We start from the raw sequence: 27213 nt of genomic DNA, 5'->3' as shown, positions 1-27213 counted from the left end.
ATAGGTGCAGATAACAAAAACTAGCAGTAGTCCAGGGAAGACTGACTGTATTCCTACTTACCTTTTTGTGGTGTGCTAAATTCTGGTAACAGGACTGTTTTACAAACTGGCCCCAGGGTTTGCTTGCCAAGGCCAGGTCAATACTATTGCGGAAGATCGACTGACTCAGTTGATCTTCTGGTGTTTTGTTTCACACGTGTGTGTAATGGTGCTTTCCAGGATCATTGACCCCAGAACTCCTCGTGAGCAGCAAGGATTAAGGAAGGTCGATGGGAGAAACGGTCATGTTGACTTTCTTCCCTACAGACAGACATTTAAGGCAACCACTGTTAAGTCGACTTCAGCTACGCAACTTGTGTAGCTAAGGCAGTCAACTTATGTCTCGTATAGACCCAGCCCAAGTCAAAGAATGTCAGTGCACTTTTCCTTGGAAGGATTTGAATGATGCAGTACTAATGAATGGAGCCTCAGTGGCCCGGAGAGAGGCAAGCATTTTAAGGAATTGACATGGTTTACCCAAAGTAATCATGGGAGGCAGAGAAGCCAACGTTCCTGGCTTACAGTCCACTGCCTTAATTACAGGACTGTTTCTTAGCTAATATAATGGCTGATATTCTATGAATAAATGAAGTGTAAAATCTATTTGAAATGGTTTCAAGGTACAGTAGCTACAGTACACTTTTAATTAAGATTAATAACTGGGCTTATCTATCCTAGTTCTGTGTCCTCTGGGGTCAATACTAACGGCACAAACTAAAAAGGTACCTAGTGCATACTGCTGTGCATTAACATGCAATAGGTAATTTTTAGTTTGTGCCAGCAGAGTTTACATAAGGCAGGTAAAGGGCAATATTCTAGAGCACTCAAATTCACACCCCTGTAAACTGGACTGCTGTGAAACTATTCATTTCAGGATAGAATTGCAGTGTCAGTGAGACATCTGAAAGCAGTCTGAGTTAAACAGTAAAACTATACAGAGTCTACAATTTGAAGTTAAGAAATAGCACTGTATACTCAATCGAAAAATGAAATGTGAAGGATAGCTCATATTCCGTGAGGCTTGTTTTTGTGCATAAAGCGGACGCTAAAGTGTGCTGGCATACTCAGCAGAAATGCCACCAGCTTACCAAATGTCATCTGTCATTCTTGACACCATGATCTGTCACAAAAGTTTACTAAAATTCATGCTCAGACATCCCCCACCCCCACAGGTCAACACAGCTATGTCCAATTTTCAAATGAAATCTGAATCTTAATTTGTCAATAAATGGGAAATTTTTGTGCAAATTAACATCTTTCCAGAAAGTACATAATAATCCCAGGATAATACATTTAGACTCCTACTTCAAGTTAAAAAAAACCAAACTTGTCTTGAAGTAACAATGTGTTACATATTGTCATCATCTGATTCATCCTCCTCTTTCAAGGATTCCTGTTTTTAAAAAAAAAAAAAAAAAAAAAATTAACTACTGCATCTTGTTCACTAGCTTCTGTGCCAATCCTAGGAATCAGCCTACATTATACAAAGGATCTGATTCTCTAATGCTATATACAGGATATAGTCATTTACACTAGTTCACTGTAAGCAATAAGGAAATTTTGGTGTGGTAATTGTGTTGCATCCACTTTGTTCAGGTAAACTAAAGCAGACAGAGTCCTGTATCATTTATGCAAGGATAATCATGCCTGCTCTACAAAACTCGAACCATATATATTGTTGAATTCACATGTCAGTTGAAGATGCCTCAGGATTATTTAAGGTCTCTAAAAACAGCAGTCTTGAGACACCTTAAAGACTTAAGATTTTTTGGGCATGATGCAACTGAAGAAGTGGTTTTAGCCACGAAAGCTTATACCCAAATGAATCTGTTTATGGTGCCTCAGGACTTGTTTTTGTAGACAGAGATTAGCACTCCTACCCCAGAGACTAGGTCTCCTCTTCTTTCCAATTTTAAGGTCGTGGATTCACTTTAAAAATCCCAGACAAGCTTTGCCTCAACTAAGATACTTAATGCACTTTAGCTGCCAAAATATTGGACAAAATGAACTTTGTGTATATAATTCTATTCTGAATTTGTAAAATGGAGTTTTGAACCTGCTAGACAAAATTGTTGCTTACCTTGGCATATTTCTCTGCTTCTTCTCTGATGTCTTTTGGAACAATTTCATGTTTTCCTTTTGTTACTGTGAATGAAGACATTGATGAAAACTTTAGAAATGACTGACTAAGCACGGAACTTAAGCCTCAAAGAAACTTAGTGTGTTGTTCCACTGATTTTAAAAGGTGTTACCTTCTCTGTAGTGGGGGTGGAATTAAAATGTCTCCAGTTTACCATACTCCACAGAACTTACATCAGTATTAACATGCTCATTTTTTTAATCAAACATGATGAATCTAAAGCTAACAAACAAGGAAAAAATGAAATACATTACCTTCTCCAACCCAGCTTAGCTCAAGTTCAAAAGCTTTATCCTTCACTTCATCGTGAACTATGTAGATTCTAGGAAGAAAAAACAGTTTTCACTGGCATTTTCTCTTCCAGAAGCTAAAGATTAATACACAAAAAGGAACAAATAGGTTACAGAGTTCAACTTGTTGCCTCCCTTCTTCCCCTGCTACTGTGTGGTATCACCATTTTCCTGACTTTAAAATATGTCTTGTATAGGAAAGAAATCACACATACCAGTCCTATCCATGGCAGTTTCTTACAGCATACTAAGTGAAAGCTGAAAGTAACATTTCCTCCATCACTTAGAATTGACTAACAGTAAAATTTTCAGCCAAACATGTCTGAGCTATTTCGCCTTTTATAACCAGAAAAACCAGAGCAGAACAGGTACCCTGATCAAAGATGCAGACAGCACAGCATTCAAATGCCCCAATGAGAATAATGCCATTTTTCTCAATTATTCCTAAAACTAACATTGCCTGATTTACTTCTCCACACCAGTCATGATTTTATAGACCTCTGTCACATCCCCCTCTTAATCCTCTTTTTCAAGGTGAAAAACCCAAATCTTATTAATCTCTCCTCTTATGAAAACTGTTCCATACCCCTAATAATTTTTGTTTCCTTTTTCTGAACCTATTCCAGTAATGTGTTACATCTGTAAAGAGTTGTCACTATGCAAAATTTCAAGCCTCCGGTACTCTTGTATTCTAATTCCTTAGACTAGCACTGTCCACAGTTTGCACAGCTGGAAAGAGTTTAAGCCCCTTTCTCACAGGGGCTCAAACAGATACTAGGGTCAGAGAGTATACCTTTAGTTTGCTGGTTCAGCACATCTCATGGCAACGTGATGCATGAGCCATATGGCAGCTGTATACATCCTAATCTAAAAAGGCTCATTCCAGTATATTTCTTCCTGGCTTTCTAACATTTTGCTACAAAAATACTGGAATCTTATTTGCAACTGAACTTAAGTACACTAGATGTTCAAGCAATTCAATGTAATTCTTGCAATGGCAAATATTTGAAGGGGAAATGTACTCTGATCTTCAAATAGTACTAACCCCAACTCTGAAGCGTTTGCAAGCTACCACTTAATTCACTGAGAAGACAGAGTCATAGTGAAGGTGGTATTTTATAAATACATTGTCAGCAGGTAAGTCCAATTCAGTGCCAAAAATGGTTAAACAAACCCAAAAGATTACTGAATTACTAAAATTATCTAGAAAAAGGTCAAAGAGCTACCAATATGAACCATGAAAATACAAAGGGAGAAGAAATAAGTGACCAGTGTGGACATCTACAGTAAACTAGGCATCCCTGATGGACCATTTCAGATGAAAGAAGTACAACACAAAGCTAAAGCATCAGTTTTACAATGCTGAATATGAAGAGCTCTCCCAGTGACACTTATTTGGAAAGCATAGCAGGATCAACAGGAAGACTAACATATTTAGGTGCAGAGGAAACACATGGTGGTTCTAATTCTCCAAAGAAAAGGCACAAAGAAAAAGTTAAGGGGACGAAATTGAGTAACAGTTCATGCCAGACTGCACATAGTGTTTGGTAGAGTTGGAAAGGTTCTAGATAGAGCAGATTAACACAGGAAAGAGAGTCCAGAACATACATTAAAACTTGCCGCTACCTCAACACTGCACTCGTACATTCCTATTTCTCTGGTATTCTCAGTTCTACACCCCAGTTGTATTATTCCCCTGTGAGTGAATGTATTGGTTATAGCAGCAGGGAAATATGCTCATATTCAACAAGCTGTCTGAGAGGGCTCAAAGCAGCCAGCAGATAAGATTAGCACAAAAAAAGTGATTATCCAGCACAGGCAATGTACGTAGTGTATAAAATATTTTTTCTCATCTTAATTCTTTAACATAGTCTTTCTTAATGTTTCTTTTGAAAGTTCAAGGTTTTAAAGCTATTGTGCACCATTTAGGATCAAATTTTATCATTAGTTTCTTCCAGGAGTCAAACAAACCCTATCACTTCCGCAGCCACATAGCAGAAGGCTGTGTGTCAGCTTCTGGCTAACTTGAACTGCTCCTTGCTCTCCTTCTAACCAAGCACTGATGCTCCTTAATTGGTTAGCAAGGAGAGAAGAGAGGGATGCAATGAGGTCCTCTCCAGGAACAGTGTTCCTTTCCTTCATTCGTTGATGGTACCAAGCTAGGACGTACCTGAAACTATAAGCCATTGTCCAGTTTGCGCCATGATACCTATTTACATATACCTCTACATTTATCTTTTACTTATTTCATAAGAACATAAGAATGGCCATACTGGGTCAGACCAAAGGTCCATCCAGCCCATCTGCCGACGGTGGCCAATGCCAGGTGCCCCAGAGAAGGAGAACAGAAGACAATGATCAAGTGATTTATCTCCTGCCCTTGTTCTGAAGGCTAGGGCACCATACTTTATCCCTAGCTAATAGCCATTTATGGACCTAACCTGCAAAAATTTATCAAGCTCTTTTTTAAACCCTAATAGAGTCCTGGCCTTCACAGCCTCCTCGGGCAAGGAGTTCCACAGGTTGACTGTGCGCTGTGTGAAGAAAAATTTCCTTTTATTAGTTTTGAACCTACTACCCATCAATTTCATTTGGTGTCCCCTAGTTCTTGTATTATGGGAAAAGGTAAATAATTTTTCTATATTTTCTATATTCACTTTCTCCACACCATTCATGATTTTATATACCTCTATCATATCGCCCCTCAATCGCCTCTTTTCCAAACTGAAAAGTCCCAGTCTCTCTAGCCTCTCCCCATATGGGACCCGTTCCAAGCCCCTAATCATCTTAGTCGCCCTTTTCTGAACCTTTTCTAATGCCAATATATCTTTTTTGAGGTGAGGAGACCACATCTGCACGCAGTACTCAAGATGTGGGCGTACCATAGTTTTATATAGGGGAAGTATGATATCTTTTGTCTTATTATCGATCCCTTTTTAAAACCCTTTCCACTCAACCACAAACCATGACTAACTTCCCTTTCTCTCTGATGCTTACAATTTTAAAAGAACAGGAACACACAGTTTAACATTTATTTACACTTAACCCACTGTTGTTACAAGCAACACCTAAGGTGACTGATGGAGAGGGTAAAGATACAGAAAGGTAACTAAGGGAAAACGTATTTGGTAGCTCTGTGAGCTGACATATTTCAGTGTTTCCTCTCTATAGTCAGTTTACCGACACTGAGAGCTTTCATACTGCATGGAGGGAAGGAAAAAATGTTTAAAATAAGAAAAGACAATTGTAAAACTACCAGAGTTAATAAGATGACAGCCCTAGGAACAGGAGTAGTACTTGAAGCTTCCAGTGTTTTAGTTAACTGACTGGGCTCTACCAAGATGTATTTGTTTTTCGTAATAAGGGATGAGAGGAAAAAAAAAGACCAATAAGGATGAAAGGCCTGAAGTAAGGAAAAAAACTTACATTTTTGCGACTTCTTTAACAACATCATGGCAGGTCATTTCTTTCATCTGCAGGTAAGGAACGTGCAATTTAATTGAGGATTTAACAATATTTTCCAAAAATACAAAACTACCCACTAAGGAAAAACCTCAACATTAGTGGCTGATATACCAAAGTTTATCACCTATGCAGGAAAAATACAAAAGTATCTGCTGAACAATACTCACAAGGAAGTCAGTCAAAAATAGAACTAAAATAAGCTGACATCTAATAATGCCTTATTTTCGCTGAACTGCAATTTTTGTACAAGTCCCAAAAGTTTCTTCCCCAGATGCATTCAGTTGCAAACTCAGACACTTTCAGCACACAGATTTTCAGTTTAAGTGTTCCTTTCAACAAAGCTGAGGAGCTCAAATAGCTTTTTGTAAATCTCAGCATGCATATCTTTAATTATACTTAAGCTTTTTGAGAGTGTAACTCATGAGACTATCGTAGTGACACATGCATCTCTCTCAGCACTAAATCATATTTCTAGAATCTCAAGGGCATTCCAGTGTATACAGTGTCCTACCAAAAATACTATTCTAAAAGCCTTCTAAGGCTGAACAGGATTCGTTTTCATTTTCTGTTTTTCTCAAATTCATCTAATGACATTGATTCTGAGGCACTCGACTGACAGCGGACCAAAATAAAGTTTTATATTAGATAATGATAACATTTACAGAATGAACTGCTGTAATCCATTGTTCTGTTTAAATATGGATCTTTAGTGCATGAGCTCATGAAACAACATTCATATGCATGTGTCAGATCTCTCACAACTTCCTCTTTTTACCATAATGGAAAAACAGTATATCTTGCCCATGCTGGTTTTATGCAGATCCTTGTTCTCTTTCCCCAAAACCTGATGCTTAATGGAGATGTAGGAACATATCTAAGCAAACACTTACCGGAGAAGATGTAATACAATTCTACAGTGCTCTAGCATGCCTTGTGCAAAATGTTCACTTACTGCTGTGCACAAAAAGTTCCCTCACATTCATCAATGTATTAATTTCAAAGCAATATAGATCAAAGCACACTAGGGAACTAGGGTAGTAGCAAGGCTCAGACACACACCTCAAGAACAGCAGGCTAACATGGGGTAGATTTACATCCCATCTTGCTGCAAACCGAGTGTTCGTGTTGACTCCACCCCTCAGATACCACATCTTCGCGTAACTATTGCATGCACCACGTAACAGACTTTTGCATTATGCATGTTACGGGTGGAAGAGTGAGAGCTATTAGTCGACTAATTTACAGTGATTGCAGGCAACATGTTTGGACTAAACAAAAGAGCAGTAATGTAGCACTTCAAAGACTAACAAAAGAATTTATTAGGTGATGAACTTGCATGGGGCAGACCCACTTCTTCAGATCTGGGGATAACAGCACTATGGCCAGATCTGAAAAGTGGGTCTGTCCCACGAAAGCTCCTCACCTAATAAATTCTTTTGTTAGTCTTTGAAGTGCTACATTACTGCTTTTTTGTTTTTAAGATACAGACTAACAAGGCTACCTCTCTGTTACTATGTTTTGACTAAATATTTATAGCTGGCCTTTTCATTTCAGATTTATCAATCCTGCAGACAAAAAAAATCAAAAGCTTGGCCCTGAATTTATTAGTGAAAGGGCTACCTGTACCATTTCATGTTCATATCCAAAGTAATATGAAATATAATTTAAATATTAGCTGGCACATAAATTGCCTCAGAAGCTGAATTTGTGAGATACTTTTAAAAAACAAACAAATCCCCAACCTTTGCCCTGTCCGAATACAAATTCATACTTTGAGATACAGGTCGAACTTTTCTAATCTGGAAGTCTCATCCAGCAAACTCTGTAATCCAGCAAGATTTTAGTTAGCTGGATGACCACTTATCATAGGTCTGGCCAAGTTTCCCATGGTACTCACATAGTTTCTTTACAGACAACAGTCCAGTGTTTCTGTGCTGCTGTTTAGCTGAACTTTACCCCTGAATGTCTTCTAAGAGCCCAGTGAGCAGCAGAAGTGTTGCTAATGTGCTAGAAAATACTGACTTCCCCATCATCTGGCAAATACTGTCCTTCAGCAATAGTCAGATCCCAAGGGTGCCAGACAGGAAAGGTTCAACCTGTATTAAGTTTGTACAGCTACCAGTGGTTCTTCACAATGTGGACCACTGGTGATTTGTAAAGTCTTTCACTAACCACTTCCCCTCCCAGATTCTTTATCTTCACTACAGTATGCTTAAGCTCTTCCTCTACTGCCTATCTGTTAAGATCTGGCAGTATTAAAGAAAGAAGAGACTTATTTTTCTATAATACACGTAGCTATTTCTTTACTTCTCCCCTCTTTTCTAGGTACAGACTTTTATACGTAATTTCCAGCAGACCACGCTGTCCGTCAGTTTGCTGTTCTAATTTTATGTTTAAAATGTGATTAAAAATTAATCTGTGCCAAACATGCACTGGACAAGCGTAGGTCAAAGTCTCTGGAAACCTCGAGTACCAAATGAGCTATGCCTACCAGGAAGCATTACAGCTTTAAACTGACAAGATTTGCATTACACTCGCAGCCCAACAGAAAAATTGGAAGTTCTCTACAGAGAACAACCGTTGAATAAATTCAGTCATGGCAGTATAGTGGAGAATATTATTTTCTTTGTAATGTATTGTGCCCCAATGGAAAGATCAGACAACACCTGGAGACGTGAGGAAAATAATAGCAGGCTACAAATCTAGCACTATATACAGCTAAAGTATTACTAATAAAGCTATGCTATGACACTCATGCAGCAAGTTCTATTCCGCCAATATTTGTTTACTGAAATTGACACAGCCTTGTTTTTCAGATGCCAAGGTTACAGTGTCACTTATTTGAGCTGAAAACAGAGAGTCTAACATTACACCAAACTTTTAGGACAGATCTCTGATCGAGCCCAGAATGACTTATATAGTAGATTACATGAAATGTAATGACAAAAATTAGAACTGTTTTTAAATTTAAGATACAAGATGGAGAAAATAAGCTATATTTTACTGGTAGTTGAAAAAAATGTAGTATATACCACAACCAGAATAAATTACGATAAATCCTCTAAATTTTAAAAATCTATTGGGTAAGTTTTCGGAGACTGTCACAAAAAGATTCAGGGGTGAGGAAGTAAGATTTGTTTCTGGTGAATCAGTTTCTCCCTGCTCTTTTAAAGGATGCAAGTTTCATTAGGTTCGTATTCTCAAGTGTTTTATGTTTGTGTATATGATGTTTTTTATAATAAATAAACTTTACATTAGACAAGAGAGTTGGAGAGAAATCAAATTAAACTTAAGACCCTAAAACAGTATTGCAGAAGTTACTAGCGGAAGGCATCCTGAAATAAATTCCAGTAGTCATCCAAAACGAGGATTACTTTACATAGCCATTTAAATGCACAGTGGCTAAATTTAAATACAGGTTGAACCTCTCTAATCCAGAACACTCATCCAGCAAACTCCATAATCCAGCATGATTTTAGTTAGGTGGACAACCACTTATGGATGTGACCAAGTTTCCCGTGATCCTATAAAGTTTGTTTACACCCACCAGTCCTGACTCTCACTGTTCTGTGTTACTGAGCACTAATTTACCCCTAAATATCTCCTAAGAGCCCAGTAAGCAGTGGAAATATTATTAATGTGCTAGAAAATATTGACCTTCCATCATCTGGCAAATTCTCTTGTCCGGCACTGGTCAAGTCCTAAGCATGCCAGATGAAAGAGGTTCAACCTGTACTTTGATATGAAAAGACATTACTTAGGGTCTCAAGATAAGCAATACCTCTCTCTTTTATACTACCATACGTCTGACAATTTGGAGCTCTTTCATAACATGCTGAGACTCCATTTTTAGCAATACTAAGAACTTACACTGTTATATCAACCATATAACTAAGACATTAACAGGAAACTAATAGAGAGTGTTTAATCAGGGCAGACCTAAGAGGAAGGAGAAAGACAGGTTGTGTTCCTAATCATCTGAGTTTATGGGCAACAGATTGTATTTTTGTATGACATGAGCTACGTCTACACGTGAAGCCTACATCGAAGTAGCTTATGTCGATGAATAACATCTACATGTCCTCCAGGGCTGGCAACGTCGACATTCAACATCGACGTTGCGCAGCACCACATCGAAATAGGCGCTGCGAGGGAACGTCTACACGCCAAAGTAGCACACATCGAAATAAGGGTGCCAGGCACAGCTGTAGACAGGGTCATAGGGCGGACTCAACAGCAAGCCGCTCCCTTAAAGGGCCCCTCCCAGACACAGTTGCACTAAACAACACAAGATCCACAGAGCCGACAACTGGTTGCAGACCCTGTGCATGCAGCATGGATACCCAGCTGCAGCAGCAGCAGCCAGAAGCCCTGGGCTAAGGGCTGCTGCACACGGTGACCATAGAGCCCCGCAGGAGCTGGAGAGAGAGCGTCTCTCAACCCCTCAGCTGATGGCCACCATGGCGGACCCCGCTATTTTGATGTTGCGGGACGCGGATCGTCTACACGTGCCCTACTTCGATGTTCAACTTCGAAGTAGGGCGCTATTCCCATCCCCTCATGGGATTAGCGGCTTCGATGTCTCGCCGCCTAACGTCGATTTCAACTTCGAAATAGCGCCCAACACATGTAGCCGTGACGGGCGCTATTTCGAAGTTAGTGCCGCTACTTCGAAGTAGCGTGCACGTGTAGACACGGCTATGCACTGTTACAGCAAGAGTTAGTTGCATTTATCGTTTGTTGACTTCTAAGAAGTATCAACAATCCTATCTCATAAGCAGCTTTCTTTAAAAAAAATGTTTATATGGTATCAGAGGGAGATTCAAATTCAGTATTATGAAAGGAAACATGCTGAATTCCCAATGGCCCCCAGTCTTATTACTATTTAAGAGTATGACAGGTTTCATGAATTCAACATAAAGCTGTAAAAAGCTATGTGCTAAATTGTCTCATACCACTTGAATGTGCCCAGAGGAACACACAAGTTTGTAAGATAGTTTCTGGACCAAGGCACAGCTGACTGCTGTAAACCAGCAGTATTACAGAGTACCTTGGAGAAGCATCTTGTAACCCCCATATGCCTCATTTGCACATCACTGTGATACTGCCTATAAAGCATGCCATGTGTGGTATCAGGAAGAGAGAGATGAATGGCTGTAATCCATTTTTCAGTATAAATATGGATCTTTAGTGCATATGAAGTTATGAGATTGTGTGAGATAGTTGTCAGTAAAACACACTGTAAGTTGGGAAATCAGCCAGATATTAGCTCCTTAGAGAAAACAGCAAGGAGAGTATCCAACCTCTGGTGGAGTATCCAACAGCCCTCTACAGCCATTCCCAGCAAAGGAGCCACAATTCAATAAATCACATGCATGAGGCTACACCAGAGGAACTTCTCAACCTACCCTGCAGACTCAGCAATGCCCACCTGACATGCCTGGACTTGTGCTCTTCAAGCACATGCAACTCAGGCTATAAAACAGACCACACTCACCCCATCCTTCACCTTCTTTCCTGCTCGCACCTATGGTGCAAGCAAGCAAGCAAGCCAGCGAGAAGACTGAAGGCTCCAACAGAGAATGGCCCAGATTTAAGGGACAAACCTATATATTACAAACTACAATAGCCAGTTGGAAAACTGCTAACTCTACTTGTTGCCCCGTCTAATAGCGTGGAGTGTTTAGACAATGTGCTAATATTTCAATTCTTTTGGTAACTGACTTTTTGTCTATCACTTGTAGCAGGGGAGGGGAATCTAGTTTTGGATGGGGGCCAGTGACTCAAGGAAAGATCATCTGGGGGCCCACACAAGAGAAAAAACAAACACAACAACAAAAATACACACAAACACCCCTCCCCCACTGATGGGGCCCCCAACTGAGAAACAGAAAAAAGAGACACCTCACTTCCCTGGCACACCAACCAATGGGGGATGGGGGGAACTGAGGTTCAGGTCTTCCATCCACGTCCAATTAACTCTTCTGGGGGTCAGAGGCTGGTAGATTTTGTGGGCCTTCCTAGGCTCTGGGGTGGGGCCACATATGAGAAATTCAGTGTGTGGGAGGAGGCTGCTAGGAAGCAGGATGGGGGTGCAGGGTGCAGGAGTGGGCTGGAGGTGTGCAATGTGTGTGGGTGCATGAGGGCAAGGTGGGGGTGCTTACCTGGCACAGCTCCCCGGGGTACATGTTGCACCACTCACTGCCATTCCCATTGGCCTGAATTCCTGAACTGCAGCCAGTGTGAATAGCAGGGGAAAGCCTCCAGGCCAGTGCTTTCCTGTGCTGCCTTTCTCATAGCTGTGGTGGGGGCAGAAATGGCAGCATGCTGAGCTGCATCCCCCTTGGCCCAGCAGAGCCTGTGGACCAGATACAGCCACCCCAGTGTGCCTTGATCAGGCCTGCAAGGCTGAGGGCTTCCCACCCACCCTCCTGTAGCAGGGAGCTGGCCCTCATGCTCCAGCCACAGAGGAGGGCCATGGGGCTGGAGTGTCAGTGCAGGCTTCCCAATGCGAGGGGAGCTCCACGCTTCATGAGCTGGATCCACCCCACAAGCTGTAGGTTCCCCACCCTGATTTATAGTCACTTAAAATCTAACTTTCGTATGTAAACTTAAAGTTTATCTTTACCAACGCATTTGCTGTAAGAGTCTGTTAATTTGCTCAAGTTTCATAAAGGCTGATGTATATCCACTTTTCACTGATGAGGTGGTGAATCAATCAATATATTTGCACTGCTTATCTTGAGCACTGCAAGAGGACACATTCCCAAGATACATGGCTGGGAGTATTTGGCTGGTGTGGCTCTGGATGCATTCATGCAGTGTAGCTGGGTAAGGAAGGGGACTCCACATGCTGTTGTGCTGAGTGATCACAGCACCTGGAGGACTTTGCTGCTTATCACTAGCAAAGCACTGTGAGAGATGGCCCAGGCTGAAGAGTTAAGGAGCACACCTGTCCCACAATCTCAGGCTGCACTCCGGGGATCCCATCACAGCCTCAAGCTAATATTTTGCACTGGAAGTGAACAAGCATACTTTTATTCTTCTGTAGTATTCTGATGTAATTCAGGACATGTCTATACTACCTGCCATATCAATGGGCAGTTATTGATCTAGCGGGGGTCAATTTATTGCACGTAGTATATACATGACAAATCAACCACTTAGTGCTATCCGATCAACCCTGGTACTCCACCAGAAGCGTAGGCGGTGTTGAAAGGAGAGAATCTATCATTGACAAACTGCAGTGACGACACCACAGTAAACAGATCTAAGTATGTTGACTTTGTTTACGTTACTCATGTAGCCCAAGTTGCATGATTTATATCAATGGCCCACAGTAGTGTAGAATAGGTCTCACACGTAGGAATATGGTAACTTGCTTAAGGTGTTTGGGCTTTCCCGTTTAAATAAATACTGGTATTGTCAGTCCAGTTCACAGTAAGGAGCAACTCAGCCAATGAAGGAAGTAGTCCATAATTACAATTTGATTCTTCCCCCAGTTGCTAGAAATCAACTTTACCAGTTTCCTACCAAAGCACAGAAAGCCCCACAAACTGTAACAACAGCCAAGGGTCCTGTGGCACCTTACAGACTAACAGAAAAGTTCTGAGCGTGAGCTCAAAGTCTGTGTTCCCAAAAGCTCATGCTCAAAATTTTTCTGTTAGTCTATAAGGTGCCACAGGACCCTTCGTTGCTGTTACAGATCCAGACTAACACGGCTACCCCTCCGATACTTGACACCACATAAACTGCTTATCTTATGCTAGAGATTTTGTCACTGCTAATTCAAAAGCTATCTCCAAGTTATTAGATGAATAATTTGTATGTTACACAATAAACCAATTTTCAGAAATGATACAGAACAAAAAGGTGTGAATGATGGATATTTGCAGGTTAGCTGAACTCTGGGAAAGAAAATCCTACCCTCTCCTGTTAACAGTAATAAATTAACATATTGCTTTGCAAGTTTCTCTGCAAACCTGAAACAATTTAAGTAGTTGTAACAAATCCCTCACATGTGGTTCACTAGCCATTTAATAAATGCAGTTTACCCCACACGCTTCTGATTATTTCACCTATGCTCGGTCTACTCCATCATTTATCCTGAGATGAATGTGGACTTTCCAAACCTCTGAACAATTTCAAAGTGCTTCTTCTCTCTACTTCTTCTCCCCCAATCCTTGCAAAAGAAAACAGATTTCTAGAAGAGAGCTCCTTATATTACCCTCTCCTTGAGCTACCCAGGCTTATGGGGAAACTTGGGCAGTGTTCCAATATTGGATTAGTAACATTACAAATCTATCACCTGTAACTTAAAAGGTAAAAACGGGAGATTTACAGCACTGGGAAGACCCAGTTTTCCAAGAGACCTCTTTGTTAGCCTTAGAGGATTTCAAAATCTGACTTTTGTAATTTATTTATTTTAGGCCTTATTTAGAGGTTTTGAGAAGACAACTATAATTATGTGAGCCAGACTTCATTGGTGGAAAGAAAAGTTTAAAAAAAAAAATTCTAAGACTGGTTTTCATTTGATATATAATATATTTCACGGTGTAAGTTAGTATGCAAGTTTATCTCCTACTGGTAAACTCGCCAGTTACTTTTCTAATAATTAATATAGCCATCCAAGCTCATGTCAGAAAAGCTTTTTATGCTGCATATCTACATACTGTTTTAAGAAAATGTTAGAAAAATTGTATCAACATGCTAATCAACAAGCACAAAGAAAGGGGGCAAGACAACTGGCTGAGGCTTCACCTGAGAAGAACATCTATGAGCTTATGTCTTCCTCATTCCAGCATATTTTAGTACAATTCTTAGTATTCCTCTGGTGAGTCAGCATAGAAAATAGATGGAGCTGCAGCCACATTTATTTTTCTTCAGGGGTATGGTCTTACCAAAGTGAGTTATAGGGAAATGTACTTGTACAGAGCAAGTAGCTTCATCTGGTACTAACTTCCTTGATGCCAGAATGCACTGACATGCATTAAACCTCACCTTCAAAATCCTCAAACTTACAGCACAACAACAGTAGCTAGGAGTATCTGTCTTAAAATGTATCGGTACAGAACAAGTAGATATACTGTATATTGTTAATACCATCCTACCTGAAGTTTTTCAATCTCCGTCTTTGCAGCCTGTCTGGCTTTACCAATGGCACATCCCCAATAACCCTACAAAAGCAACAAAAGAAGTCTGGTTAATCTTTCTTAAAGGGAAGGTTTCTGTAATATTCTTTAGTTGCAAGAACTCAGTAAAGTGTTTTAGTTCATCATGGAGAATCATGAGTAAACCTGTAGGTAATATTACAATAACATCAAAATATCTCTCTCAGGAAATTCTTCTGAGAAGAATCCTATTTATACTTATTTTAACAGAGTGAGTGAAACCTTCAGATCATACCTACTATTGTCAGGGAATACAGGTGCATCCCCCAATATCTTCCGGGGTGAAGAATGATGCAAAGAAACCATTTGACTTTTCTGCAGTGCCCTGATCCTTCTTAACTATATTTTACAAACTAGTCACATGGTAGATCACAGATTCTCAATATTTCATGTTTCTGATACAAAAAACCATGTTCTTTGTTTGTTTTTTCATACCTTTGGTTATTCCTCAAATGCGTGGCTTCTTAACTGCCATCTCGCCTATCATAACCTACTGTAAATTTAAAACCTTCTCTACAGAGGCTCTGATGTTCTCCCTGTGTGGCTGGCTCCATGCATGGAATGAGAAGGTTTTCATAACTAATGACTGCAGGCATTGAGAGAGACTGTCTAACACAAACTTGCAATAGCTAACCAATACCGTATTTGGTAAAGTTAGAATATTCAGAACACTTTCTATAATAAAATCTCTTTACTCAAAGGTGTGCTCATCTAGGATAAAATACGAAGTGTCAGGTTCCATGTGAATAGTGTATCCACCAACCCAACTGTCATGCCCAATATAAATACTCATACACATTCAAACAGGATGGTGAAAATAAACCATTAGCTGAAATTTCCACAGTGACGCTACTGTTATACAGAGTTTAAATTTTACTAATTATCATTCCATGATGCAGTAATGTAACACTAACCAATAATATGCATCTACAACAGAATATACACACTTCAATAGGGCCAATTTCTCAAAGTTTAACATAATTAGGGTTACAGCTGTGTGGAAGGAAAAAACAAAATAGAAATATTATATTTAGGAGTTGTTTAAGAAAATAAATCAAAACTCAAACCCCATGATTCTAGTGTCAATAAAGAATGATTCTTTTGTGAAAAAATCTTATTTAAAAAAAAAAACATAACCAAGAGAAAGAGGGGAATCAATAGAAAAGACCCAAAATTATCAGTGACTAAATACAGTTGATAATAAAACCTAATGGCATAGATTGAAAAAAACTACCATCAGTAAAATTAATAAGTAGGACATTTTAAGTATCAGGAACAAAAGAAAACCTAGCAATGGTATAGCCGTTAGTCAACACAGACGGAGAAACTGTGGATATGTAAAAGACAGATGTAGTCAGTATATTTCTGTTCTGCATTTGTAAAGAAGCTGGATGATGCGTTTACAGCTTATATTGATAGTGATATACTTTCTACTGAAAAAATGCAGTGAGAGAGGGTGTTAAACCATATCTTGCATGCAGTAGGTTTAACAGCTCTGACTCACAGATATTGATACTTAAAGAAATCCTGGTGTACTGGCAGAGTTACACAAGGCTGAAAAAAGCTAGCATGTCAAACATTTTGAAAAGGTAAATAGGAGAACCCAGGTAACCATAAGCCTTTTTAAGCACATGCAACTTTAATTGTAATATTTAAATTTTGAGTCTTCGTAACCTCAGGCTAGGTCTACACTCACCCAGCAAGCTGGTGGCTGATAAGCATTTTTAGGTGTACCTAAAATCAACTTTTCAGCCGTTGACTTTTGTCCCTGTCCTTGCGACAGAAGGTCAACAGGAGCATGCCTCCCATTGACCGTCCTTAAACCTTGCAGTTCGTGAGGAGTTCCAGGGTCATTGTTGAGCCTGGAACACACCATTCTGCACATGCGCAATACATCTCTTGGAAGACTGAACCTAAGCGGTAGATCTTCTGGACTTAGTGTTGATCTAGCCTTAGTGTTCTTTTAACATACTTTGTATGCAATATATATGTAGTTTGCAACTGAAAACTAAGTGAGGATTGAGGCTTACAGACTATCCTTAGCTATCCACTCTTTAAATGATTCACTTTCCTTACAAATGATTTTATTAAGCATGTCCTTATAAATATAAAATACGCAGCGCTTTGCTGTTACAGCAATACTACACTTCCTGCTGTTGGGTATGGTCTTGTATTCTCCTGCTTGTTCTTTAGCTGACTATTCAGAGATAGCTCTGCCAATCATCCTGATTTATAAGAGAGGTGTTTGTCTTGATCTGACGTTATTAAAGCTTAAGGGAGGGTCTTTGGAGGTAGGTGTTAGTGGGACTCTTACTACAGCGACACTTGCTTTTTGCATTGTCTCATTCACCAATACTTCAGAAGACAGAATGAATGAAGTGATGTGCTCAGTATCTGATCCATTTAGTAGAAACAGACCACTTTTCAAAAAAGTCCTTGACACTCATCTTTAATAAATAAGTGAAACCAGGTATGAGAAATGCTGTCAATTACAACTGACAGTGACTTTGAAGACATCTCAGGAGTATTTAGCTTGCAAAGAGGTGAGCCACACCAATGCCATGCAACACTACCATTTCAATTCTCATACAGCAGTAGTGACTTCTATCCAATTTGAAAATTATGGCATGACCCTATTAGGAAGTATTAGGTCAGAAGATAGAGTCTATTACAAAATACTCACATATGAAACACCTGATGGGTCAATCATGTAAAGCTGAGCACCATCATCATCATCATAAGACCCTAACATGAAACTGAATAGAAAATGAGGTATTAGAAGACAAATCATGCCACAGTGCTACCAAAAATAAAACTCACACATTACTTATACTGAATGTTTTTTTTTCTTGCACACAATAGACAATAAGGTCTCATCGCTGCTCTTCCAGTGCAACTGCAACCACACAGTACCTTACAACAAGAAACACATCTTAAAACTCACTCCCAAAGTTGTAATACAATTTTACCCAATCTATGGCTAGAGAGCTCCTTTCTTTAGTCACTAGCTTACTGCCCTCTTGGACTGTTATTTAACATAGGCATTGCTGTATTTACAATGCCTCACTTAAAGGGATGGAGAAGCAAATTTTCAGATTACAGTTTTGCTTTTGTGATTCGCAGGCAGCTACCAGCGCAAGTGCTTCGGTTTCAAAATTTACAAGTAGTTAAATATTTTGGCTAAGAATTAAATGCATCTTTACACAGACATGTAATTCCTCAGGTATGATTCTCATCAATATTACCAATATAATTACACTTGTTTTTCTGAGATATTATACATACGCAAACACACTGCTGGTGAAAAATTACCTTGTGAATACCCAGGATCAGTGCATCTATTGTGAGAATCGTTATTCAGTGCACAATCAAGCACAAGTATTTAAAAATGTATACCTGCAGCCGAAAGGTCTGACAGCACTGTACAGTGTGTAGGCATGTACATACATGGCCACTCGGTCGGCAAGATGCTGCGGGGGGAAGGGAGGAGTTTCAGAACATTTAATTTAATAAAATAAATAAATGCCTCATCTAAAACAAATCAAAAGAGGTCATATAATCGAATGAAACCTGAAGATTGAATTTGTGCTAAAGGCACCAGTTACTTACCTTCAATGGAATATTATACCCATAGTTGGATCTAAAGTTAGAAGCTTCTTCTCTAGCTATGTCTGCCAAAGAACGAGCATCTGCCAGGAGTCCTGCTACTGCCTGAAATGAAGAGCATCACTAGCTAAAGTCAACACCCACGTACCTTGCAAGAAATATCAGTAATTGAATGGACAAAATGTTAGATAACATCTATGTCTGTTACTGTGTCTTAAACTGGTTTCCACTGTACCATATATATACACACCATTTCAAAACTGACCATATCGGACTTCACACCTATCAACGAGCTGAAAAAACACCAATGATGGATCAAGCCTTTAATTATTCAATAAACACAATGGATGTATTATTGTAAAACTCAAAGGCATACTTTTAAAATACAACTTCTAATAAGCTGTAAGCTTAATGTAATATAACAAGCATGAGGACAAGAGGGGAGAAAAAACAGGAGCACCCCTACGAACATACTATACATTTTCCCATGGATTTTAAGACATCTTGAACTGCATCAATGCCTACCCTTCTGCTGTCAGCACCACAGTTATCTGAGCAATCTCCTGAACCCCCATGACTAGTGGTACAGCTTCAGGCAGTTTTACAAGCAAGGTTCCCACAGCCCTACCAAATTCTGGCCCTGAAAAATTCATCAGAATGAAATCGTGTCTTTCAGGTATTCTTACCTTTTACTATACAGACTTCACAGGGAAGACCAGCATTTCTCAGACTGGAAGATTCCAATCAAAAAAAAAAAAAGTTGTGGGAGCGGGGTGTCACAAGGTTATTGTAGAGGGTGGTATTGCTATTCTTGCTTCTGAGCTGCCTTGAAAGTTGGGTGGCTTGAGATCAATCAGTGCTGGCAAGACCTGCAGCTCTGGAGACAGTGCTTTTCCCATAGCAGCGCAGAAGAGAGACAATACCATACCATGACACCCTTACTTCTGCACTGCTGTCTTCAGTTAAGGCAGGACTCTTAGTTACAACACCATGAAATTTCAGATTTAAATATCTAAAATCATGAAGTTTGCACTTTTCAAAATCCTAAGACTGTGAAATTGACCAAAATGATGAGTGAAATGGTAAGGCACTAAAGATGTCCCTGATATCACTACTGGGGACTGGTCAGAAGCTTGCGACTTTCATCCTTTTATACCACCTTGCTCCCTTTGTCCCATGCCCCTTTTGAAAGAACATGAGGCTCTCTTATTTTATTGCTGTTATTTTGTGTTTGGCTATTCTTAAAAAAAATATGGTTTATGATATGGGTAACAAGAAGCTGCTTTCTGAGTTTTTGCATATTCCTACCCTGACTGGAGCATATGTTATTGTGCACAAAGATGCCAAGGAGAGTTAACTTTAGAATGCGTAAATATCACGGATCAACGTACTATTTTACTATGAGGTTTTGCTTGTAGGAGAACAGGTTTATACATGTAACACAAAGAGGACTAGACATACATAAGCAGAATTGAGAATCAGATTTGTCTAACTGTCCCTTGTCTTTTCTTTAGCTAGAAGCTTAGAAAAGTTGGCACACATTTACTTCAAATACTATTTAATACTGGCTATATTTATGCAATGGACAATTCATTTTCTGTTCAGTTTTCCTAATTCATAGGGGAAAAGCATAAAACGTTGCAGCACCTCACCATTCCAACATGTCGATCAACATTAAAGAGACGTTTATTGGAGCCTTCTTCATAAAGTTTGGAGAGGACTAGTTTTTCTACTCCAAAGACGACTCCATCTTTACATCTTATACCAATTGCTGTACTGAAAGACAAGTCAAGTATAAAAATAGTTAAGTTGTTGGTTGTTTTTTAATTAAAAAAATACTAACTAGCCATTAGTGGTGCTGCAAAGTTATTTTGGCATTTCTTTATCAAATTAAATGGATGCAAGACTGAAGTACACAATCACTTAATTTCAAGTGCAATAGCTCTGCTCCATGATTTCACTGCTGCCTTAAAGATGGGGAGAAACAGTAAGACCCCCCAAGTGCTGCTGTAAGAAAATCTTACAGCACAGAATTTCCCTTTTTCCCATCCTACACAAGGAAATTTTCACACACAGCCTATACCTCTAGAACTAAATCTGCAGGACACAATGGATGGGGAGCAGTTCTCCCTGATGGTTTTCTATAAGTTCAAAGGGGGAGCATTTATATGCATGTGTCATTTTACTGCAATACCCTCTCCCCCAATAAGCACAGAATCATAACAAACAGGAACACAGCTCAAGAGAGAAACACCACAATGCCAGAAGTATCTCAACAATCTCTCTGTCATTAGTAAGTTAGAATGGCCATGGCCATTACCCAGATCCATAAGAAAGAGATTCTCAAACTGGGCAATACAGAATGAATTCGGAGATGGCGTGAAAAACTGCTCTGCCTACATAGCTGGACAGCAAAAGAGCAGCGGCTGGTGGCCAGGTAACTGGCTCAAAAGGCAGCACCACCACCAGCAGCACTGAAGTAAGAGTAGCAATGTTATACCATATCATCTTTACTTCTCCACTGCTGCTGGGAGTACCACTGTCTTCTAAGGGAGGTGCCCAGCCAGCAACTATCACTCTCCACTCTGCCTTATTGAGTTGAGCGGTCATATACGTACTTGCCTGGGAACAGTGGGAGATGTAAGCTACTATAAGCACAGGGGAAGGGGGTGAGTAAGGTCTCAAGAAGTTTGAGAACCACTGTGGTGTAAGGTGCAACACTGACAAGTTCCCTCCTCCCTCCATGGGGCTAAATCATATCCTCTAAGAGCCTAATATGAATGGATCTAGACACATCAAAAAGTGTAATTTACCAAGTGAATAAAGAGAAGATAAATCACTAAAATTTCAGTGGAACTAAATACTTCTTACCAATTGGATCATATTATAGTAAGAATTCGTACAAAATTGTTTGGGGTACATATTTAAGATTCAGAGAATATCCCACTACACTGTATTAGTATTAGGCCTGTATTACAGATGACAAGTGATCTTTAAAAGTTTTTGATAAAGTCACTAAAATGGTGTCACACCCCCAAGATATTAGATATTCATACTTACTGGAGTACCACACAGATTTATCTTGAACTTTGTTTTGAACTATGGTTTGGGTTGTCTTATGTTTGTTTGTATAGTAACTGGTCTAGATAGTATTGCAATAGAAATAACAATTTATCTGCATTTACTAGTCAACAGCTCCAGACTATGCTAGAGCATAACAGAGTATTTCCATTTTTCTAGCTGCAACCTGGCACATGCCTGAAAAAACATATGCAGTCTTGGCAAGGCAGATGTAGTTTTAGCCAATCATTCTCTAAGAAATTGCATCAGTCAGAGATGCTACTTCAAATCTGTGTGATCCTGAGCAAGTTACTTGACGTCTCAGTACAGGGATTCCTTCATATATGTCAGGGATAGAGACCAGAGAGTTGCAACATAAAGTAAAACAACGTACAATGAGGATTTTCCCCATAAGAAATAAAGATACGGAACGAAGGTATAAACAATTTTTTTAAAGTTGTGTAGCTTACTGTACCAGCTGTTAAGCATTTATTAATTTTTTTTTCCAGTCAGCTGGCCCTGTGGATGGACAGCTGGCCCTGAGGTAACGATGTAAGTGTGAGGAGTTTTTCCTCAAAGTTTCAATGGCATTAAGTACGAAACAACATATATCAGAGTAACTTATATCGAGGTCCTCCTGTACCTCAATTCATCAACTCTAATATGCTTTTTTTTGGTGTTTATATGCTCGCTTATTACTATAGTAGACAAGTATCTTTTATATATTAAGGACCTATGCAATCAGCTTTTGTGCAAAACTAAAAAACAAACAAGGAAGACTAAACACCTTTATATTTAAGCTGAAGAGCTTTCTGAGATGAATATAGTCATACAATTGCTCATCACTTACTTCAGGAGTACAGTTTTCTTTGAAATACCATCTTAACTGCCTGCCCTCAACTCATTTATTTTGTCATTTTCAAAGAAAAAGGTTGAATAAAACACAAAGATCTTCCTCTCACCTGCTGTTCTCCACAGCTTTCATAGCATATTCAACTTGAAATACTCTGCCATCTGGAGAGAAAGTGGAAGCTGACAGGTCATACTGTAAAGGAAGAAAAAAAACACCACTCAGCATAAAAAAGGTTACAAAATACAGCCAACATAGCAGTAGTACTAAGCTACTTTTCTATTCAAAGTCTTAGAGAGAGCTTCTGAAGAAAATTTGTATAAGAACACATGAATAGCCACACTGGGTCAGACTTAAGGTCCATCTAGCCCAGGACCTGTGTTCTAACAAGTGGTCAGCCCCAGAGAGGGAACCAAATTAACAGCTAATCATCAAGTGATCCACCCTTTGTTTTCCACTCCCAACTTTTGGCAAACAAGAGGCTAGGAACCTCATCCTGGCTATCAGCCATTGATGAACCACCCCTCAAGAACTTACAAAGGTCTTTTTTGAACTTGATTCTAATCTTGGCTCACACAATATCCTCTGCCAAGGATTTGCACATGTTGACAGTGTATTGTGTGAAAAAAGACTTCCTTTTCCTACTTATTAAATTCAGTCAGTAACCCTTAGATCTTGTAGAAGAAATGTAGCACTTTAAAGACTAACAAAATGATTAATTCAGTGATGAGCTTTCGTGGGACAGACCCACTTCATCAGATCAATTTCATTTCCACTACAGACTGACATTTAAGTACAGATGACAAAGAAAAAAAATTACATTAAAAACTGACAAATAGGACTGAAGGAAGGGGGTGAGAGGTGGGGGGATGTTAATTGTCCTGTCTGAGATAATTCTGAGCATCAAAGGAAGGCAAGCAGTCTTTGTAATGCGTGAGGTAGCTCATGTCTCTGTTCATACCACATGTCAATTTGTCAAATTTGAGTATGTACTCGAAGTCACAAATCTCTCACTCTAATCTGTTAAATTCTCTGTGTTCCAAGACACAAATTCTCAGCTCTTTAACAGAATGGCCCACTCTACTGAAGTGTTCACTGATGGGTTTATGTGTATTGAGTTTCTTGATGTCTGCTCTTTGTCCATTTATTTTTTGGCAAAGGTTTTGTCCAGTCTATCCAATGTACATAGTGTCAGAGCATTGTTGGAACATAACAGCATATATAATGTTGCTGAAAGTACATGAGAATGCGCCTTTGATGTTGTAACTAACATGGTTAGGTCCCGGATGGTATCCCCAGAATAAATATGTGGACAAAGTTGGCAGCGGGGTTTGTTGCAAGGAAAAATTCCAGGATTAGAAAATTACTGTGGTATAGCCTGCGATTGCTGGTGAGAATCTCTCTCAGGTTAGGAAGTTGTCTATAGGAAAGGGCAGGCCTGTCACCTGGAGCCTTCTGGAGCGTAGCATCCTTATCCAGAATAGGTTATAGATTTTTAATGATGCATTGCAGGGGTTTGAGTTGGGGGCTATAGGTGATGACAACTCGTGTCTGATGTAGGAGGTCTGTCCCACAAAAGCTCATCTCTGAATAAAGCATTTTGTTAAAGTGCTACACTTCTGCTGCTTTGTTTTGTCAGAGTACAGACTAATATGGCTACCTCTCTGTTACCTTAGATCTTGTGTTATGAGCAGGTGTAAATAACAATCCCCTTATTCACTTTCTCCACAACAGAAATTATTTTATACACCTCTGTTTTATCCCCGCAATCATTTATTTTCCAAGCTGAAAAAGCCCAAGTTTTATTAATCTCTCCTCATGTAGAAGCTGTTCCATATCCTTAAATCATTTTTGTTGCCTTTTTCTGAACTCCTTCCAATTCTAAAACATCTTTTTTGAGAAAAAAAATCTGCACACAGTATTCCAGAGATGTGCATATCATTAATTTACATAGAAGCAATATGATATTTGTCTTATTATCTACCCCTTTCTTAGTGTTTCCCAATATTCTGTTCCCTTTTTTGACTGCTGCTGCATACCAAGCAGATGTTTTTAGAGAACTATTCATGACTCCAAGATCTCTCGAGTGGTAACCACTAATTTAGACCCCATTATTTGATACATGTACCTGGGCTGTTTTGTAACGTGCACTACTTTGCATTTGTCAACACTGAATTTTATCTGCTTTTTTGACGCCCAGTCACCAAGTTTGTGAGATCCTTTCATACCTCTTTAGAGTCTGCTAGCGACTTAATTACCTTGAATAATGTCATATCATCTGCAAATTTTGGCACTTCCCTGTTTATCCCTTTTTTCCCCCCAGATCTTTTATGAATATATTAGATAGGCTGTTTCAAGAGACCATTATGAATATGCAAGTTTAATCCAGACCATCTCTTGTTCCCAGAAAACCATTTTCAGGCCTGATGCATTCTTAATCAACTGTCACCTGCTAACAAGTGATGTTTTTATTACTTCTCACTGAGCCAAAGGCTATGTCTATTCTAGAATTTTTGCTGGTAAAATTTGTGTTGGTCAGGGGTGTTAAAAAAACACACACACCCACAATGGACATAAGTTTCATTGACAAAAGGACTGGTGAGAACCACCCTAAGCTGACACAGCTACCGCTGGTCACATGCGGTGGTTTAATTATCCCAGTGTGAAAATGCTATCTGATGGGCACTGCCACTATAATGTTGGTAGCGTACAGACAGCCATAGTCTCATGTACTGCATTATCCTGAGTCAGAGTGGCAAAAACCCATTGTCAAACACCATCTAAACGTATGTATCTATATAAAACAGCATCCTTTGTAATGGGGGAAGGCAAAATACAGCCAACAGGTCATATGTAGCCTGCCAAAACAAGTGGATCCAGCCTGCTGCTGCTCAAGAGGACTCTCAGGCAGGTTCCCTGGCTACCACAGCCACACATGCTGCTCAAAGTGGCCAGCTGCTGGGCCCGGCATGTCTCCCTCTGCACAGTGTGCACCACTTGGAAGGAGTAGAGAAGTGGGTCTCCATGTGCTGTACTGCAAGTGCCTGCAAGCACTGTCCTTGCAGTTCCCATTGCTGCCAATGGGGCACTGCAAGGATCATCCAAGGGACAGGAGTAAGGCACGGAGAATCCCCCTCTCCAAAACACACACAAAGGGACACGCACTACCCAGACACACACATTCTGGCCCTAGCACCTGACAACTTTGAATAGTATATGCCAACACAGCAGCCAGGGAGCCTGCCTCAAGGTCCCACAGGGCTGCCAGCTGGTAGCTGCCTATGGTAAATGTCTCCTAGCCAGATCCTGCACATGGAACACAATCATACACCTGGCACTCCCTCCTGCACCCAAGCTTTCTGCACCCTTGTCCCAGCTCACAAGCCCTCCTTAATCCAAACTCCCTCTGTGCCCCAACACCCCCTTGGCACGCCAATCTCCTATTACCCAGAGCTCCAACCTGTATCCCCAACTCCATCCCAGACCGCACACCTCCTCCATTAATACCACAGAAAATGGGGCCACTGGTCACTTATTAAAATCTTGGAACCAGCGCCCCAACCAAAAATTATTGCCCACCACTGCTCCATAAAGTAAAAAGCAGGTTTTCAGCCCAAGTGAAAAATTCAGCCTCCCCAGTTCAACAACCACATGCATCTGAAATGGAGTGGGGCAACCTGACCCTCTCCCTGCACATGAGACACCCCATTCTGCAACACAGCAAAGACTGGAGGTGCCATCATGGGGCTGAGAACATCCATGGGGCTAAGACGAGTACACTACTGCCCTGGCAATGAACAGAGAGCCCCATTCTCTCTTCCCCTCAGAACTAACCCCAAAGGCTCATTCACTCCACTTACTGCAGCCCCCCATCCCTCCTGCCAGGGTACCCACCCCCTCAAGCCCAATATCCCCAGAACTATCCCCCCCAGAGTCCCTCGGTCTATCCTCACCCCAGCCCCCACTCCTCGCATCTGCCTCGATGGACCCCCTCAGGCTCTCCTCACCGGAGTCAGTTCTCACATGGGGGTCCACAAGCCCCATGGGGGTGAAGCCCTGAAATTTTCATAACACATTTTGGGGGCCTCAGAAAAAAGTCGAGAACTCCTAAGCCTAGAGCCCCTCAACCCCCAGAGCCCCTCAACCCCCAACCCCCGGGCCCCCACAGCCCCACACGGCTCCCGCTGCTCCCGGGCCCTTGAGCCCCCTCCCTTCCACTCAACCCCTCCACCCGGCCCCTAGAGTCCCGCCCTCTGGAGCCCAAACCCCGCCCCTCGATTACACTTTCGCTTTCCCCGCCGCGCGGCCGGGGTGACTCAGCGGAGCGGAGCGGCCCGGCCCGGCCCTACCGCGCCTTCCCCAACCCATCCCCGGCCCCGCTCCCGGGGCGGCGGCGAGCGCAGGCTGCCCCCGCCGCTCCCCTCCCACGACGCGCACTCACCCCGGTGCCGATGGAGCTCATGGCGACGGAGCCGTGCGGACAGCAGCACCGGACAGACCCACTGGACGCACAACGCGCACGCGCCTCAGCGCTCCCCGGCGCACATTCTCATTGGTCCGCAAAGCAGCCAATCAGCTTCCGCGGTGGGGGCC

The 27213-nt window shown here is 40.7% G+C and overlaps 1 protein-coding gene across 1 annotated transcript; it reads right to left on the bottom strand.

Annotated features, from left to right (window-relative positions):
- Nucleotides 1–466: 466 nt before the first annotated feature.
- PSMA3 (proteasome 20S subunit alpha 3) lies at nt 467–27213 on the bottom strand. The gene is made up of 11 exons (XM_074996267.1): nt 27062–27213; nt 22733–22815; nt 20363–20486; nt 18714–18815; nt 18501–18574; nt 17788–17860; nt 15045–15110; nt 5896–5942; nt 2434–2501; nt 2120–2184; nt 467–1432 (listed from the first exon to the last, which is right to left on the bottom strand). The coding sequence occupies exons 1-11, from the start codon at nt 27080–27082 to the stop codon at nt 1388–1390; spliced, it is 768 nt and encodes a 255-aa protein (XP_074852368.1). The 5' UTR covers nt 27083–27213; the 3' UTR covers nt 467–1387.

The sequence above is a fragment of the Carettochelys insculpta genome, chromosome 6 (genome assembly GCF_033958435.1).
Source record: "Carettochelys insculpta isolate YL-2023 chromosome 6, ASM3395843v1, whole genome shotgun sequence".
Lineage (NCBI taxonomy): Eukaryota > Metazoa > Chordata > Testudines > Carettochelyidae > Carettochelys > Carettochelys insculpta.
This window is presented reverse-complemented; position numbering and strand designations above follow the sequence as displayed.